This window comes from Elephas maximus, chromosome 17 (assembly GCF_024166365.1).
Source record: "Elephas maximus indicus isolate mEleMax1 chromosome 17, mEleMax1 primary haplotype, whole genome shotgun sequence".
Lineage (NCBI taxonomy): Eukaryota > Metazoa > Chordata > Mammalia > Proboscidea > Elephantidae > Elephas > Elephas maximus.
Genome location: NC_064835.1, coordinates 32,459,810 through 32,476,550, shown reverse-complemented (window position 1 = coordinate 32,476,550; position 16,741 = coordinate 32,459,810). Strand labels below are relative to the sequence as shown.

Sequence of the window (16,741 nt, the reverse complement as noted above, 5' to 3'; positions counted from 1 at the left end):
TCTCACCCTACAGAATCATATGTTATACCCACGCCAAGCCCACGGAGGTAAGTACCCCAGGCCTACTTCAGAAATGAGGGAGTGGTGCTTAAAGAGTTTAGACAACTCATTTTTATTTTTACCCAAAGGCCAAAGCCAGGACCTGAGCCCTAAGCTACCTTGGCACGAAGGCAGTGCTCTCACTTGCCCTCCCTGTGGATTTACTCTCCCTGACCACCTCTTCCATTGCCTCCTTTCCAGGTGCATGTGGTCTCGTCCTTTCCCAGTGAGCCTCCAGTGCTTTGCTTCATCACTCTCTGGACCTTTGCTACAAGAATGCTTTGGTCTGGAAACAACCTGAATGTCCCTCAACAGATGACCGGATAAACAAAATGTGGTGCATACATACAATGGAATATTACTCAGACATAAAAAGAAATGAAGTCCTGAGACACACTACAACATGGATGAACCTTGAAAACATTATGCTGAGCAAAATAAGTCAGTCACAAAAGGACAAATATTGCGTGATCCCACTTATATGAAATATCTAGACTAGGCAATGTATAGAGACCAAAGAAAAGTGGGAGTTATCACTTAAAGGACACTGAGTTTCTCTTAAGCATGACAAAAAAATATAGAAGCCGATAGTGGTAATGGTTGCACAGTACGGTGAATGTAATTAATGTTATTGAATTGTACCCGTAAAAAAGGTTGAAATGACAAGAGCTTTGTTATATATAATTTTAGGACCCACGCATTGAGGCTAAGTATCTTCAACGGGACAGGGAAGAGTATCTTACCTTTATCTCAAAGTCATCTCCAAGAAGGGATGTGCCTGGATCTGCCCAGTGCCCCACACTGAATAGGTGTTCCATAGTATCTGAATAGGGTCCGGGGGCCTCTGAAGGCTGCACAGAGGCCGAGAGAGTCAGATGGGCTTCCTGGCCCTGCTCCATCACAGCCTTCAGTTTTGTAGCCTTTCTGGTCTCAGCTGTCTAGGGACTGCCTCCCCAGCAACAATCACTATCTGTTGCAAATGCCTCAAGTGCAAGGAGCATGCCTCAGCCCCTCCAGCCCCCACTGGGAGGCAGACTGCCTGCCCTTGAGCAGTAGGCCTGGTGCCTTACCTGGATCCGTTCATGTGGTCGTACTCCCTCTTGACGTTGACCCGCACTGGCTGGTTAATCCACTCCTGCTGCGGCGGGAGAGGGTTGATCTTGTGGGGCTGGCCATAGTCGGGATTCCCTGAGGCGGTCATGTCGGCCTTGGGCAGGTGGGCCGCTGCTCCGTATGTGGAGTCAAAGAGGGACTGGTCGTCGCTCACCACTGACAGAGCCTCCTGAAGGGCAGAGAGGAGGCAGAAAGCTCAGTGTCACTCTTCCATCAGCTAGTGGCACTCTCCCTTTGAGCTGGCAGGGCAGTCCTAGGGCAGCTTTCCAGGAAGTCCCAACTGTGCGGATTGCTGATTGACTCAATTCCCCAGGGAGCTCACTGTTATGCAAAATTGATGGTTCTCTGCTAGCTACCCTGGACAGTGGAATGGAAATGGGCTCCTACCCAAAACAGTGAGTCTGTTTGTTGGGTCTGTGGGCTGGGGCCCCACAGGAAGGAGTGGGGGGTGGAGGCCAAGAACCGTGGTCAAAGTGTGGACATGTAGTTGTGGTAGTGTTCACACATGTGGGACTCTTTCAGGCATATGTAGAAATGCCTTTTACCAGCTGTGTGGAGTAGTCAAGCCACTGAAGGTGAAATGGGAGCAGACATTTATTTTACGGTAGGTCCCTGGGTGGAGCAAATGGATTGTGCTTGTCTACTAAAGGTGGGTAGTTCAAACCCACCTAGTGGCACTGAAGAAGAAAATCCTGGTGATGAGCTTTTGTAAAGATTACAGCCATGAAAATTCTACGGAGCAGTTCTACTCTGTCACATGGGGTCGCCATGAGTTGGAATTGACTTGACGGCAACGGTTACTTATTTTGTAGGTGAGGCCAATGAGACCCATCCAGAGAAGCTAGGTACCTAGCTCAAGGTTTCCACAAGAGAAGGGTGGGGCCCAGGGATGTCAGAGTCACCTAGCTTGGCGGCTAACCAAAAGGTTGGCAGTTCAGATACACATGCTGTTCCTTGGAAACCCTATGGGGCAGTTCTACTCTGTCCTGTAGGGTCACTATGAGTCAGAATCGACTCGATGGCAACAGGTTATAGTTACGGTTACCTGTAAACAGGAGTAAGAATAGCCTTCTCACATGTGGAGTAAGAGAAGATGTAGGGGCAGGTGTCTAGCTTGTAAGAAATGCTCTTCAGTTTGCTCTGAGACTCTCTAAGATGTGCTGAGCCACCTTCCAGATCTACTCCTGCCTCGGATGAGTGGCGGCCTACCACCCCTGGAATTAGAGGGCTTGGTCATGTTTTCTCGCCTGACTCCTTGAGATGACAGTTTCTTGTCTTAAGTTTGATGACTGGGCCTGCCAAAGGACAAGGGAGGAGTCTTAAAGAACCTGAGGTCTGTGGGCAGGGTGGAGTCAGGGGAAGAGCCTCTGAAAGAGGTCATTTACTCCACCCATTCATACTACCCCACCACCTGATCTGGTTTGGCTCTTGGAGATCATGGATTGAGAAAGGAAGCCCTGCACTTTCCAGAAATCTTCTACCAATCACAGCATGATGAAATTCTCCCATTAATCAAACCACATTAAATCATAGGGACCTTGGAGTGTAGTTCTCACTACAGTCCGTGTAAATCAAAGCCACTGCCTCATGGCAACCACACGTATGTCAATGTAGAACTGTGCTCTATGGGGTCTTCAATGGCATATCTTTCTGAAGCAGATCACAAGGACTTTCTTTCACACCTCTGGATGGATTCACACTTCCAACACTTTGGTTAGCAGTCAAGCATGTTAACTGTTTGCACCACTCAAGGACTCCACAGTTCATGTAATGACACCAAATTAAGTTTACCACTTTTCAGCAGAAGGTGGTAGTATTTATTATTCATTATCTGTAATCTTACAGGGCTGTCGTGAAGATGAAATGGAATTATACATGAAAAATGCTTAAAGCAGCTCTGCCACTGAGTAAGTGACACTCAATAAATGTTAGCTAAGATAGCGATTTTGGGAAAACCCGGTGGCGTAGTGGCTAAGTGCTACAGCTGCTAACCAAGAGGTCAGCAGTTCAAATCCGTCAGGTGCTCCTTGGAAACTCTATGGGGCAGTTCTACTCTGTCCTATAGGGTCGCTATGAGTCAGAATCGATTCGACGGCACTGGGTTTGGTTTTTTTTTTTGTTTGTAAGATAGCGATTAGTATTCAAATGAAGATTCTCTTAGGTCACCTTTACTCAGTATATAAATAAACCAAACCCGTCACTGTCAAGTCGATTTCAACTCAGAGGGACCCTATAGGACAGAGTAGAACTGCCCCATAGAGTTTCCAGGGAGCAGCTGGTGGACTCGAATGGCCAAACTTTTGGTTAACAGTCCAGCTCTTAACCACTGCGCCACCAGGACTCCAACAAATAAGTGAACAGCACCTCTTAAACCTGAGGTTTGTCTGTGTTCGTTGTGCAATTCACATTCCTGCCCACATCTCCACAGCCGATGCCCGTAAGCCTGGAACATTACAGTCTGCCCACCAGCTAACTGCTGGCCTCTCTCCAGGCCATTCTCAGCCCCCGCAGGGAGGACAGCCATATTTCTAAGAGGAGGGCTCTTCCTCAGCTGTTTGCAGCTGGAATCAGGGAGGAGCACTGGAACACGCTCCAGGAACTCTTCCCCTGCACCAGGAGTCTCTGGGGGTTGTAGATACACCCAGAGGTGGCAGTGTCAAAGTGAGCTTCCCCACAATGTGAAAAAGCTCACATCCCCAACCAGGAGAATGTTCCTATACTGGGACCTAAAATCTGCTGGAGTCCTTCCTCGTTCCCCTCTGACCCCCTGTGTAATGCTCAGAGGGAAGCTGCACTTCTCTGAACCACTTTCCTTTGCGTATCTATCCGTCTATAGTCAGGGACCAGGTCTGGCTTCAGATCCCAGCCCAGTTCTGAACTCTCATCCATGCACAAAGCCTCATGGCTCCTAGTGGAAAGGCATGACATTGTGACCTTCCAAAGGACTGACCCTGAACCATGAAGTTACTCAAGTTCCATACTAGGGGCACACGACACACCCAGAAGCGCCCTTTCGGTGATAAAGGTGAAAAATGTTTACTACAGTTCCACTACAAAAAAGAGACTAAATTTTAAGGAATCAGATATTGTCTCCTGCCATAGAGAGTGCTTTTTCTATTCTCGGTTTATCATATACGAACCTTGAGTTTTCCAGTAAGAGAATTCCTCCCCCCTCCCCTCCCGCAGGTAAGGGTTGAAGATGATGAAGTACGGGAGGCATGGAGGCTGGGAGACAGGACTGAGCATAGGAATGGTCTGCTGAAGCATTATCTCAAGGGAAGGCAGGCCAGGAAACAAGAGAAGGCAGGATTGTCAAGTTCAAGGGGACAAGCAGATGGCAAAACCAAGGTTCACAGCAAAGACGTTGCAAAAGAGAATGGGTAAGACAAAGCTGGGGTTCTAGTCTTAAGGAAATGGACAGTACACAGTGAAAGAAAATAATTTGTGGGACAGACAGTTGTCATTGTTAGGTGCCATCAAGTCGGTTCCGACTCACGGGAACCTATGTACAACAGAAGGAAGCGCTACCTGGTCCTGCACCATCGTCACCATCGTTATTATGCTTCAGCCTATTGTTGCAGCCACTGTGTCAATCCATCTTGTTAAGGGTCTTCCTCTTTTTCACTGACCCTCTACGTTACCAAGCATGATATCCTTCTCCAGGGACTGGTCCCTTCTAATAACATGTCCAAAATATGTGAGATGAGGTCTCTTAATCCTTGCTTCTAAGGAGCATTCTGGCTGTACTTCCTGCAAGACAGATTTGTTCGTTCTTCTGGCAGTCCATGGTATATTCAACATTCTTCACCAACACCATAATTCGAAGGCATCAATTCTTATTCAGTCTTCCTTATTCATTGTCCAGCTTTCACAAGCACATGAGGCGACTAAAAATATCATGGCTTGGGTCAAGCGTACCTTAGTCCTCAAAATGACATCTTTGGCTGCTAATCAAAAGGTCGGCAGTTGGAGGTCAGAGCGTAGGTGTTGTAAAGGGTACAAAACTGGTTTAGACTCACTTAGGAATGGAAATTTCCATCAGAATACAGTTCACAATTGAAAGAAACTTCAGTCAACTGGCAACATCATAACAGGAAAGTACGCTGACTTGCTCCAAAATCCCTCAAGTTTCTCACAGCTGTCCCATCTGTGTCCAGGGTCCAGGGTGGATTATGCCAACTGCATTTCTCTTTCAGGCTTTTTGCTTGCTGACAACACACTTAAACACTCTTCTCACAATGATTTCAACTTGTGTATTCCCTGGCCAGATCCAACTTCTTCGAATGTTGTGAATACTATCATCCTACCATTAAACCAGTTGCAGCTGAGCAGTGGTGACCTCATGGGCATCAGAGTAGAATGGGGCTCCATATGGTTGTCAATGGCTGATTTCTCAGAAGTAGATCACCAGGCCTTTCTTTCTAGGTACCTCTCGGTGGACTCCAACCTCTAACTTTTTGTTTAGCAGCCAAGTCTATTGCATCACCCAAGGAGTCCTTACTCCATAAAACCTTCCTTAACAAATGCTTTCTGAAGATTTGAGTTTTTCAAAGCCAGGTTAGCTTGATTAGAGACACACATACACACAGTGTTCTGTTTGCAATCATTATTAATGGGCAAAGAGCTTTTTTCTGATAACAGTATGTTGTTGTTAGTTGTCATCGAGTCAGCTCCAACTCATGGTGGCACCATGCACGGCAGAAGGAAATGTTGCCCGGTCCTGCGCCATCTTCATGATTGTTGGCATGCCCGAGACTATTGTTGTGGCCACTGTGTATTTTCAGTATTAAACACTGTGTATCTGGAGCCCTGCTGGTGCAGCGGCTAAGGGTTCGGCTGCTTATCAAAAGGTTCGAATGTACCAGATGCTCCTTGGAAACGCTCTGGGGCAGTTCTACTCTATCTTACAGGGTCGCTATGAGTCAGAATCAACTTGACAGCAATGTTTTTTTTTTTCCCCCCTAATCTCAGGGGGCTTATCTTCCAGCACTATATCAGACAATATTCTACTGTGACGCAAAGGTTTTCCGTTGGCTGGTATTTCAGAAGATCTCCAGGCATTTTTGTCTCAGTCCAGAAGCTCCACTAAAACCTGACCACCATGGGTGACATGCAGCTATTTGAAACGTTGGTAGCATACCTTCCAGCAACACAGCAACACACAAACCACCACAGTATGACAAACCGATAGCAGTGTAGAGAGAAGAACTGGTGGTTGGTGGGCACTGGGCAGACAGAGAAGACTGAAGGAGAAGGGGTCCCCGTCTGGCCTGCAAGGCTGAATGTGAAACGTTAGTATGGGAGGGGGAGAGAGGTGAAAGCAATTAAGTGGGAACGAGTGATTTGGAGAGAGATGAATCGGGATCAACTCAATGGCAACAGGTTTTGTTTTGGTTTTAAGCCCTGGTGGCAGAGTGGTTAAGAGCTCAGGCTGCTAGCCAAAAAGGTCAGCAGTGTAAATCCACAAGTCGCTCCTAGGAAACCCTATGGGGCAGTTCTACTCTGTCCGATGGGGTCGCTATGATTCGGAATCAGCTAGACAGCAATGGGTTTTTTTTGGGGGGGGGAGGGGGGCGAGTGGCTGGGTTGGCCCCAAACAAGCTGATTTTGGACCCAGCTGAAAAATTAAGGTTGGGAAGGAGAACCTTCTTCCCTCCACAAGAAAAAAAAAAAAAAACCCAAACCAAACCCATTGCCGTCGAGTTGATTCTGACTCATAGTGATCCTATAGGACAGAGTAGAACTGCCCCATAGGGTTTCCAAGGAGTGCCCGGTGGATTTGAACTGCCAACCTTTTGGTTAGCAGCCATAGCTCTTAACTGCTATCCCACCAGAGTAACAGCACCCTTTTTGCCCACCAGAGCTGAGGACTTTGGGAACATGTCTTTGCAAATCCACTGTCGTTCCTATGATGGGTCATAGCAGTAGGGAGCCTTCTCAAACAGCTTCAGGGGCAGTGGACACTGATGGGGGGCGGTTGGGGCGCAGCAGGGGCAGAGCTAAAGAAGGTAAAGGACGGGGGCGGTTCCGGGGGGCTGCAGCTGACAGGAGGGCATGAGAGCACTCACGTCACCGCTGGGACTTGGAGAAGTCACTGGGGTAAGGACACAGGGGTGGGCACTAGGGTCCCGCATTTCTCAGGTGGGGCGCTGTTAAGCTGGCAGACATCACAGTTACACGCTTGTAGCTTGCCACACCCTGGTAGCTGTTGCTGTTTCATGCATCTTATGAAGCCCTTTATTGACCCTGACAGGAATGAGCACTTTGCTGGTGTTCAAGAACTTTCCACTGAAAAAATTGTTGATAAGTATTTAACTTTGGAATGCCAGACAGAATATAGGAAGAACATCAACATAAAAGTTCAAGAGCTATCCTCAGAGTGATTAAATTCCCTCCATTTTTAAGATGGCCTGGCTTGCCCTACAGCCTCCGGGACTTGGTGGGTACCGTCCTTTCATCCAGGGGAGGGCCGGTTATTTTCTAAAAGATGTGGTAGTGTCCAGGTTGCTTGTTGTTAGCTGCCACTCAGTTGGCTCCCAGCTCATGGTGACCCCATGCTCAGTGGGATGAAATGCCACCCAGTCCTGCACCATCATGCAAGGAAGGTGAGAAGGTTGCTTCAAGCCATGCTATATCAAAATTGATTTCAAAGTGAGAAACACAGGAGGCGTGAGCTAAGAGCCTGTGTGGTGCTCAGCTCTGGGGTTTCCCCTGCCTCAACCAGTTGTCACTTTGAAAGTAAGCCCTGAGCTGGCTTAGTACTTGGATTCTGAGAAGTACCTTTCCTCTGCTCTGCCGAATGCTAGAAAGACCAAGCCACTGAGTTGCTTGACTCCAAGCAGGTAAGTTTCTAAGCACATGGGTGCCCGCTCTGGCCCTTTACCAGAGAACTGGGGCATGGGGCACCTACAGTGGCAGCTTGAGTTCTGACCCAGAGCAGATGGCCCATATGTGGCATAGACATGCTGACCTCCAGGCAGCCAGCAGAGCAGATCTCAAGTGACTCGCTTGTCCTGATTTGAGACTCTCCTTGAGTGATGGGTGAAGCCCGTCTCACCCCCACCCCGCCAGACTTGGGTAAAGTGTCTTTAGCATATCACTTATAATACATTCTGTGTTATCACTGTAAAAAACAAATAGACAAAAGCAGCAGTCAATTATCCATGCCCTCATTAAGTGCAAAACACTATTTACTTTACAGGACTTATTTAATTTAATCCTACCAGCAACTTTATTAAAACAAACAAACAAAGAAGTTGCTGTGGCGTCTATTCCAACTCATGGCGACCCCATGTACTACAAGGTAGAACCCCATAGAGTTTTCTGAACTGTAATCTTTATGAAAGCAGATCACCAGGCCTTTCTTCCCCAGTACTACTGGGTGGATTCAAACCGCCAACCTTCAGGTTAATGGTCGTGTGCAAACCATTTGCACCACACAGGGACTTTGAAATTCTCTGAGGGATGTCTTACTATCACTCCTGTTTTTTCAGATGAGAAAATGGATACTCAGAGAAGTTAGATAGCTTGCTCACGTAAGTCAGCCATGGAGAGAAATGAAGTCCTGATGCATGCCCGAGCACGGATGGACCTTGAAAACATCACGCTGAGTGGAAGAAGTCAGTCACAAAAGGAAAAACGCAACATGCTCCCACTTATATTAAACAGGCAAACAGAAACCAAGGCTTATCAGTGGTTACCAGGGGCGGGAAGGAGGGGACGAGTGGAACTATTGTGTAGGGACTCTGAGTTTATGTTAAAGTGGTGGGTTAATCTGGAAAACGAGAGTGGTGAAGGACGCACAACATGAAGAAGGTAATCAGTGTCACTGAATATTACAGGCAAAAATTGTTGAATTGGCAAATGTCTTGTTATGTATATTTTTACCACAATTAAAAAAAAAATTCTACCCACACCTCAAAAAAATAACTTGCTCAGGCACACAGCAGTTTAGGGTAATCTGGGATTTCGATTCAGTCTGCTGCCTGGGCACTTCACCATCACCACCCACTAATTCTCCCTTGGCGTATCTGACTTCCCAAGTGTTCGCTGACAGTAACTCTTGTGTGCATTGTAACTCAGAGCACAATCTTGGGAGTGACAGTGATCTGAGCTCCAATCCAAGCTCTGTCAGTTGCTCGTTAGGTCCCTAGTGCAATTTATTTATACTCTATGAATCCATTTCCTCATCGTTAAAATGGATAAAATGGTACCTAGACTGAAATATTTTTAATAAAGATAAAATAAGATAATGTGAGTACAGAAATCAGTTCTGGGAACATAGAAAATGCATTATTATTATTATTAATTGCACTTTAGGTGAAAGTTTACAGCTGTAGTTTCTCATACAAAAATTTATACACACATTGTTATGTGACCCTAGTTGCTATCCCTATAATGTGACTGCACACTCCTCTTTTCCACCCTGGATTTCTCACTACCATTCAACCAGCTCCTGTCCCCCTCTGCCTTCTCATCTCACCTCCGGACAGGACCTGGCCATTTAGTCTTGTGTATCTACCTGAATTAAGAAGCACTCTCTTCACTAGTATCGTTTTATGTCTTATAGTCCAGTCTATTCTTTGGCTGAAAATTTGGCTTCGGGAACGGTTTTAGTTCTCGGAGAGAGTCCAGGGGCCATGTCTGCTGGAGCTCCTCCAGTCTCAGTCAGGCCATTAAGTCTGGTCTTTTTACTAGAATTTGAGTTCTGCACCCCACTTTTTTTCCTGCTCTGTCAGGGACTCCCTGTTGTGTTCCCTGTCAGGGTGGTCACTGGCAGTAGCCCAGCACTATCTAGCTCTCCTGGTCTTGGGCTGATGGAGTCTCTGGTTTATGTGGCCCCTTTTGTCTCTTGGGCTCCTATTTTCCTTGTGTCTTTGGTGTTCTTCATTCTCCTTTGCTTCAGGTGGGTTGGGACCAATCGATGCCTCTTAGATGGCCGCTTGCTAGCTTCTAAGACCCCAGAGGCCACTCACCAAAGAGGTAGAAAATGCATGAAATTTTTTAAAAACCATTTTTAAATGAAGCCCAACATGGAAAGACGGCATGGAAGTCATTGGGTTGAAAATGGGGTGGAGTGCTCATTTAGCCAGGGTCCTCCTTCTCCGCTGTGTTGCTTACTTAAAAGATCAGTTGCTTAAGGTTCCAAATGACCAGGTTTTGGTGATAATAATTTGATTATGAAATGCTAATTCTATGGGCTTCTAGAGAACAGAGCCTACTTCACTACGCCATGCTTCCATTCTTCCTCTTCAATCTATGAGCGCTGTTCTATTCTAGTCTCAGTCCTCCCCATCTCCCTGGCCTCTGAGGTCAGGCCTTTCAGTGGCATAGATAAAACCAAAAACCAAACCCAGTGCCGTCGAGTCGATTCCGACTCATAGCAACCCTATAGGACGGAGTAGAACTGCCCCATAGAGTTTCCAAGGAGCACCTGGCAAATTCGAACTGCCGACCTTTTGGTTAGCAGCTGTAGCACTTAACCACTATGCCACCAGGGTTTCCGTGGCATAGATAAAGCTCTGTTAATTAGCCATGCAAATGAGGGGAGGAAGCATCTACTGCCGAAATAATCAAAATAGTAGCTGACTAATCAAAATAAATAAATAAAATCAAAATAAATAAATAAAACAACTAAATTCCAACTAATGGTGATCCCCTGTGTTATACAGTAGAACTGCTCCACAGGATTTTCTTGGCGATAATCTTTATGGGGAAACCCTGGTGGCATAGTGGTTAAGTGCTACAGCTGCTAACCAAAAGGTCGGCAGTTCAAATCTACCAGGTGCTCCTTGGAAACTCTATGGGGTAGTTCTACTCTGTCTTGTAGGGTCGCTATGAGTCAGAACCGACGCTACAGCAACGGGTTTGGTTTTTGGGTAATCTTTATGGAAGTAGATTGAAAGGCCTTTTCTTCTACAGAGCCACCGGGCAGGCTCAAATCCCCAAACTTTGAGTTACCTGTTGCAGTCGAGTCGATTTCCACTCATAGCGACCCTATAGGACAGAGCAGAACTGCCCTATAGGTTTTCCAAGGAGTGCATGATGGATTCGTACTGCCAACCTTCTGGCTAGCAGGAGAACACTTAACCACTGCACCACCAGGGCTCCCCACTAACCAAAAGATTGGCAGTTTAAATCCACCAGCCACTCCTTGGAAACCCTATGGAACAGTTTCACTTTGTCCTACAGGGTCGCTGTGAGTAGGAATCAGCTTGACAGCAATGAGAACCATTGAGTTGGTGGCTGAATATTGCTCTTCATATATCCGAGTACTCATTAAATATCAGACAAATGCTATGTGTATGTTCATGAATTCACAAATAAAAAGACTTCGCTTATTTTAGAATTTGTCTTTTTTTTTTTTTTTTTTAACCAGGAGATATAGCTTCCAATTTTTTTTTCCTTAGATTAAGTCAAATATTATTTTCCAGGTGCATGTCAATTGAGTGAAGGGGGAAGTGTTCAGAGCATTGTCACCTGACGGCCTGACTGACAGTAATGATGAGCAAACGATCCTGTCTCCAAAGCTTAGCTAAAGCAGAGGGGGAAAGGCCTCCAGAGTGGCAGTGAAAGGCTGAAGAGGGCGCCCTGAGGAGACCCTAATTCTATTCAGGAACACACAGAAGAAGTGAGGATGGAAACATGTCCTCTGTGCAGGAAGGACATAATGAGCTAAATGGATCTAAAAAAACAAACACTGCTGTAGAGAAGAACTGCCCCATAGGGTTTCCAGGGAGTGGCTGGTGGACGCTAATTGCCAGCCTTTTGGTTAACAGCCAAGCTCTTAACCACTGCACTTGGAGGAAAAGTCCCAGACACAGCTGTGGAGGGCAGGGTCTTTCCTTGGTCCACCCTTACAATTAGGCTGAGTTTCCACGTCGAACACAGGGAATGACCCAAGATGTGGGCCTGAGAAGCACCAATCACACATTGTGTCCCTTCCTTCCTTTTTTCTTGCCCTGAATCTTGAAAGGACAGGATCCTGGAGCTGATGAGCTTTGCTGGAGGAGGGTAAAGGAATGTCAAAAGCAGCCAGACCAAGCTTCCTGCTGCTGTCTCTGCTCAGTGGTCCACCCATTCACTCCCAGAGGAGGCCTCTAGACAGCTAATCTCTAGCATATCTGTCACCCAGAATCACCACAGAGAGCACGCTTCCTCAGCTTTTTATTACATTCTTTGCATAATGACATGAAATCCTTTCTCTTGCCAGTCAGAATGCATACACAATGAACTTAGCGGAGAGTCTAGGAGCAAAGTCCTCTCTCTCCTCTGCTTTTGGAAAACAGCAGTGAAGGGCCCAGCGTGGGGCGGGGATGTCACCCCACAATCATACCAAGAGGGGGTCAGCTGCCCTTAGTCAGCTCAAGCCTTTTACTTCTCCTTCCTCTCCAGTTCCAGCCACTGGCCCATTTCCTGCTCATTATTTTCTTCTTACAGAAGGCAGGCAGAAAAAGAGAAGAGAGGGCAACTTTTATAAAAGGTTGGGTAAGGAAGAAGGTGGAGAACACCATTCGGTCACCAAGTATTAACTGAATGCCTTCTTTACAAAGGATGAAGTGTCTTGTGCTACCTGTGTGCACACCTGACAGGTTGTAATATCCAATAATGGCTCTACCAACATTTCCAATCTTTACCACTTTCCTTCAGGAGGTAGGGTCTATTTTCCCTCCCCCTTGAACCCAGACAGGACTTTAGACTGCCTCAACAAATAGAAGGTGGAAGAAGTGGCTTCATATGACTCCCAAGGCTAGGTAATAAAAAGCATTACAACTCCCACCTGGTTGTTGTTCTTTCTTGGACCTCTAGCCCTTGGAACCCAGCCACCATGCTGTGAGGAAGCCCTAAATAGCCCGAGAGAGGCTCAGATGGAGAGGAACTGAGGCCTACAACTAATAGCCAGCAGCCAGCATGTATGTCTGTCTATCTGCATGGCCCATACAGACGGGTTGTGCCTCAAATTTCCAGGCTATCATAGACCGCTAGGAATGAGCCCCGTACACCCACTGGCATCAACCACTCTACGGGTGCTATGTTCATCTGTGATCAAGCCTGACACATGAAACACTTACACGGTGTTGGCAAAGTGAAAGCCATTATTATTATTTATAGAGAGCAAGCAATAAACAGTAACAACAGATTCGCAAAGGAGAAACCCTTCCCCTTCCCCAGATTACCCATGTTCATTTTTTTTTTTAATTTTATTGTGTTTTAGGTGAAAATTTACAGTGCAAATTAGTTTTTCATTCAAAACTATACACAAATTGTTTTGTGACATTGGTTGCAATCTCTGCAATGTGGCAGCACTATCCCCCTTTCCTCTTCCACCCCGGATTCCTCCGTGTCCATTCCTTCAGTTTCCCTGTCTCTTCCTGCCTTCTCGTCTTTGCTTTTGGGCAGGTGTTGCCCGTTTGGTCTCGTATACTTGATTGAACTAAAAAGCGTATTCCTCATGTGTGTTATTGTTTGTTTTAGAGGCCTGTCTAACCTTTGGCTGAAAGGTGGACTTCGGGAGTGGCTTCAGTTCTGAGTTAGCAGGGTATCTGGGGGCCATAGTCTCAGGGATTGCTCCAGTCTCTGTCAGACTAGTAAGCCTGGTCTTTTTTTGTGAATTTGAATTTTGTTCTACATTTTTCTCCCACTCTGTCCAGGACCCTCTACTGTGATCCTTGTCAGAGTGGTCAGGGGTGGTAGCTGGGCGCCATCTAGTTCTTCCAGGCTCAGGCTGTTAGAGGCTATGGTTCATGTGGTCCATTAGTCCTGAACTCATATTTTCCTTGTGTCTTTGGTTTTCTTCATTCCCTTTTGCTTCAGGTGGGATGGGACTAACAGATGTGTCTCAGATGGCTGCTCACAAGCTTTTAAGACCCCAGATGCTGCTCACCAAAGTAGCATGTAGAACATTTTCTTTATGAACTATGTTATACCAATTGATCTAGATGTCCTCTGAGACAATGGTCCCCAGCCCTCAGCCCCAGTAACTCAGTCCCTCAAGGTGTTTGGATATGTCTAAGAAGCTTCTATGACTTTGCCTTGGTCAAGTTATGCTGACTTCCCCTATACTGTGTGTTGTCTTCCTCTTCACCAAAGTTAACCCTTGTCTACTATCTAGTTAGTGATTTCCCCTTCCTACCCTTCCTCGCCCTTGTAAACATCAAAAACAAAAAAATTTTTTTTCTGTATTTACCCTTTCCCTCCCTTGTAAACATCAAAAAAAAATTTTTTTTCTGTATGTATACCTTTTCTTGAATTCTTGTAATAGTGGTGAGACCAGTATTATAAAAATTAAGAAAAGGTTTAAACAGAGAAGTAAATATTCTTTGATGGTTATGAGGGTAGGGAGGGAGGGATGGGGTATTCACTAACTAGACAGTAGACAAGAATTATCTTAGGTGAAAGAAAGGACAACACACAATATAGGGGAAGTCAGCACAACTGCAGTAAACCCAAAAGCTGAGAAGTTTCCTGAATACAACCAAACACTTCGAGGGACAGAGTAGCAGGGGCAGGGGTCTGGAAGCCATGGTTTCAGGGGACATCTAGGTCAAAGTGTATTAGGAAAACGCTCTGCATCCCACTTTTGTGAATGGAGTCTGGGATCTTAAAAGCTAGCAAGCGGCCACCTAAGATGCATCAATTGGGCTCAACCCACCTGGAGGAAAGGAGAATGAAGAACACCAAAGACACAAGGAAAATATGAGCCCAAGAGAAAGAAAGGGCCAGAGACTCCATCAACCTGAGCCTGTGAGGATTAGATGGTGGCCGGCTACCACCAATGATTGCCCTGACAGGGAACACAACAGAAAATCCTTGATGGAACAGGAGAAAAGTGGGAAGCAGACCTCAAATTCTAGTAAAAAGACCAGACTTAATGGTCTGACTGAGACTGGAGGGACCCCAGAGGTCATGGCCCTCCGACTCTCTGTTACCCAAAACTAAAACTATTCTGGAAGTCAACACTTCAGACAAAGATTAGACTGGACTATAAGACATAAAATGATACTGGTGAGGAGTGTGCTTCTTAGCTCAAGTAGACACATGATACATGAGACTATGTAGGGAACTCCTGTCTGGAGGCGAGATGAGAAAGCAGAGGGCGACAGGAGCTGGTTGAACGGAATGGGAAATATAGGGTGGAGAGGAGTGTGCTGTCACTTTGTAGGGACGGCAACCAGGGTCACATAACACTGTGTGCATAAGTTTTTGCATGAGAAACTGACTTGAATTGTAACCTTGCACTTAAAGCAAAATTAAAAAAAAAAGTGGTCTCATACAATATTTTTCCTTTTGTAACGGATTTATTTCACTCAGTATAACGCCCTCCAGATCCATGTTGTGAGATGTTTCGTGGATTCATCATTACTCTTTATTGTTGCGTTGGATGGAGTATTCCATTGTGTGTATGTACCATAATTTGTTTATCTATTCATCTGCTGATTGGCACTTGGGTTGTTTCCATCTTTTTGCTATTGTAAATAATGCTGCAATGAACATGGGCATTCATATGTCTATTCCTGTGATGGCTCTTATTTCTCTAGGATACATTTCTAGGAGTGGAATTGCTGTATTGTATGGTATTTCTATTTCTAGCTTTTTAAGGTGTACCATTTCAGATTCCCATCAGCAGTGTGTAAGTGTTCCAATCTCCCTGTAACCTCTCCAACATTTGTTATTTTCTGGTTTTTGATTAGTGCCAGTAATGTTGGGGTGAGATGGTATCTCATTGTAGTTTTGATTTGCATATTTTTAAAGGTTAATGATAGCAAGCATTTCCTCATGTGTCTGTTAGCTGCCCGAATGTCTTCTTTGGTGAAGTGTCAGTTATATTATCCTTTGCCCATTTTTCAGTTGGATTATTTGTCTTTTTCTTTGTTGTTGTTGAGATGTTGAAGTATTCCACATATTTTAGAGATCCGACCTTTGTTGGATATGTCATAGTGAAAGATTTTTTTCCAGCTCATAGGTTATCTTTTTAATCTTTTGGTGAAGTCTTTTGATGAGCATAAGTGTTTAATTTTTAAGAGCTCCCATTTACCTAGCTTAACTGCTGGTGTTTGTGCATTGTTAGCTATGGTTTGTATTGTATTTATGCCATGTGTTATGGCGCTTAGCATTGTCCTTATTTTCCTTCTGTAATCTTCATCGCATTAGGTTTTATATTTAGGTCTTTGATCCATTTTCAGTTAGTTTTTGTGTATGGTGTGAGGTATGAGTCCTGTTTAATTTTTTTACAGATGGGCATCCAGTTTTGTCAGCACCATTTGTAAAAAAGACTATCTTTTCCCCATTTAATGGGCTTTGATCCTTTGTCAAAGATCAGCTGACCATAGGTGGATGGATTTATGTCTGGGTTTTTAATTCTGGTCCATTGGTCTACGTGTCTGTACCAGTATCAGGCTGTTTTGACTACCATGACTATATAGTAGGTTCTGTGATTGGGTAGTGTGAGGCCTCCTACTTCATTCTTTTTTTTTTTTTTAATAATGCTTTGCTTATCCCTTTCCTTTCCATATAAATTTGGTGATCAGTTTTTCCACCTTGTCAATGAGTGCTGCTGGTATTTGGACTGGGATTGTAATCTATAGATTGC

The 16,741-nt window shown here is 45.4% G+C and overlaps 1 protein-coding gene across 2 annotated transcripts in view; it reads right to left on the bottom strand.

Annotated features, from left to right (window-relative positions):
• FLI1 (Fli-1 proto-oncogene, ETS transcription factor) overlaps positions 1-16,741 on the bottom strand; it is a 145,090-nt gene that overhangs the window by 62,993 nt on the left and 65,356 nt on the right. For both annotated transcript variants that reach the window (XM_049857594.1, XM_049857593.1), the window contains exon 2: positions 1,110-1,321. In XM_049857594.1, the coding sequence (XP_049713551.1) occupies positions 1,110-1,240 (131 nt within the window). In that variant the 5' untranslated portion in view covers positions 1,241-1,321. The remainder of the gene's footprint in view (positions 1-1,109; positions 1,322-16,741) is intronic.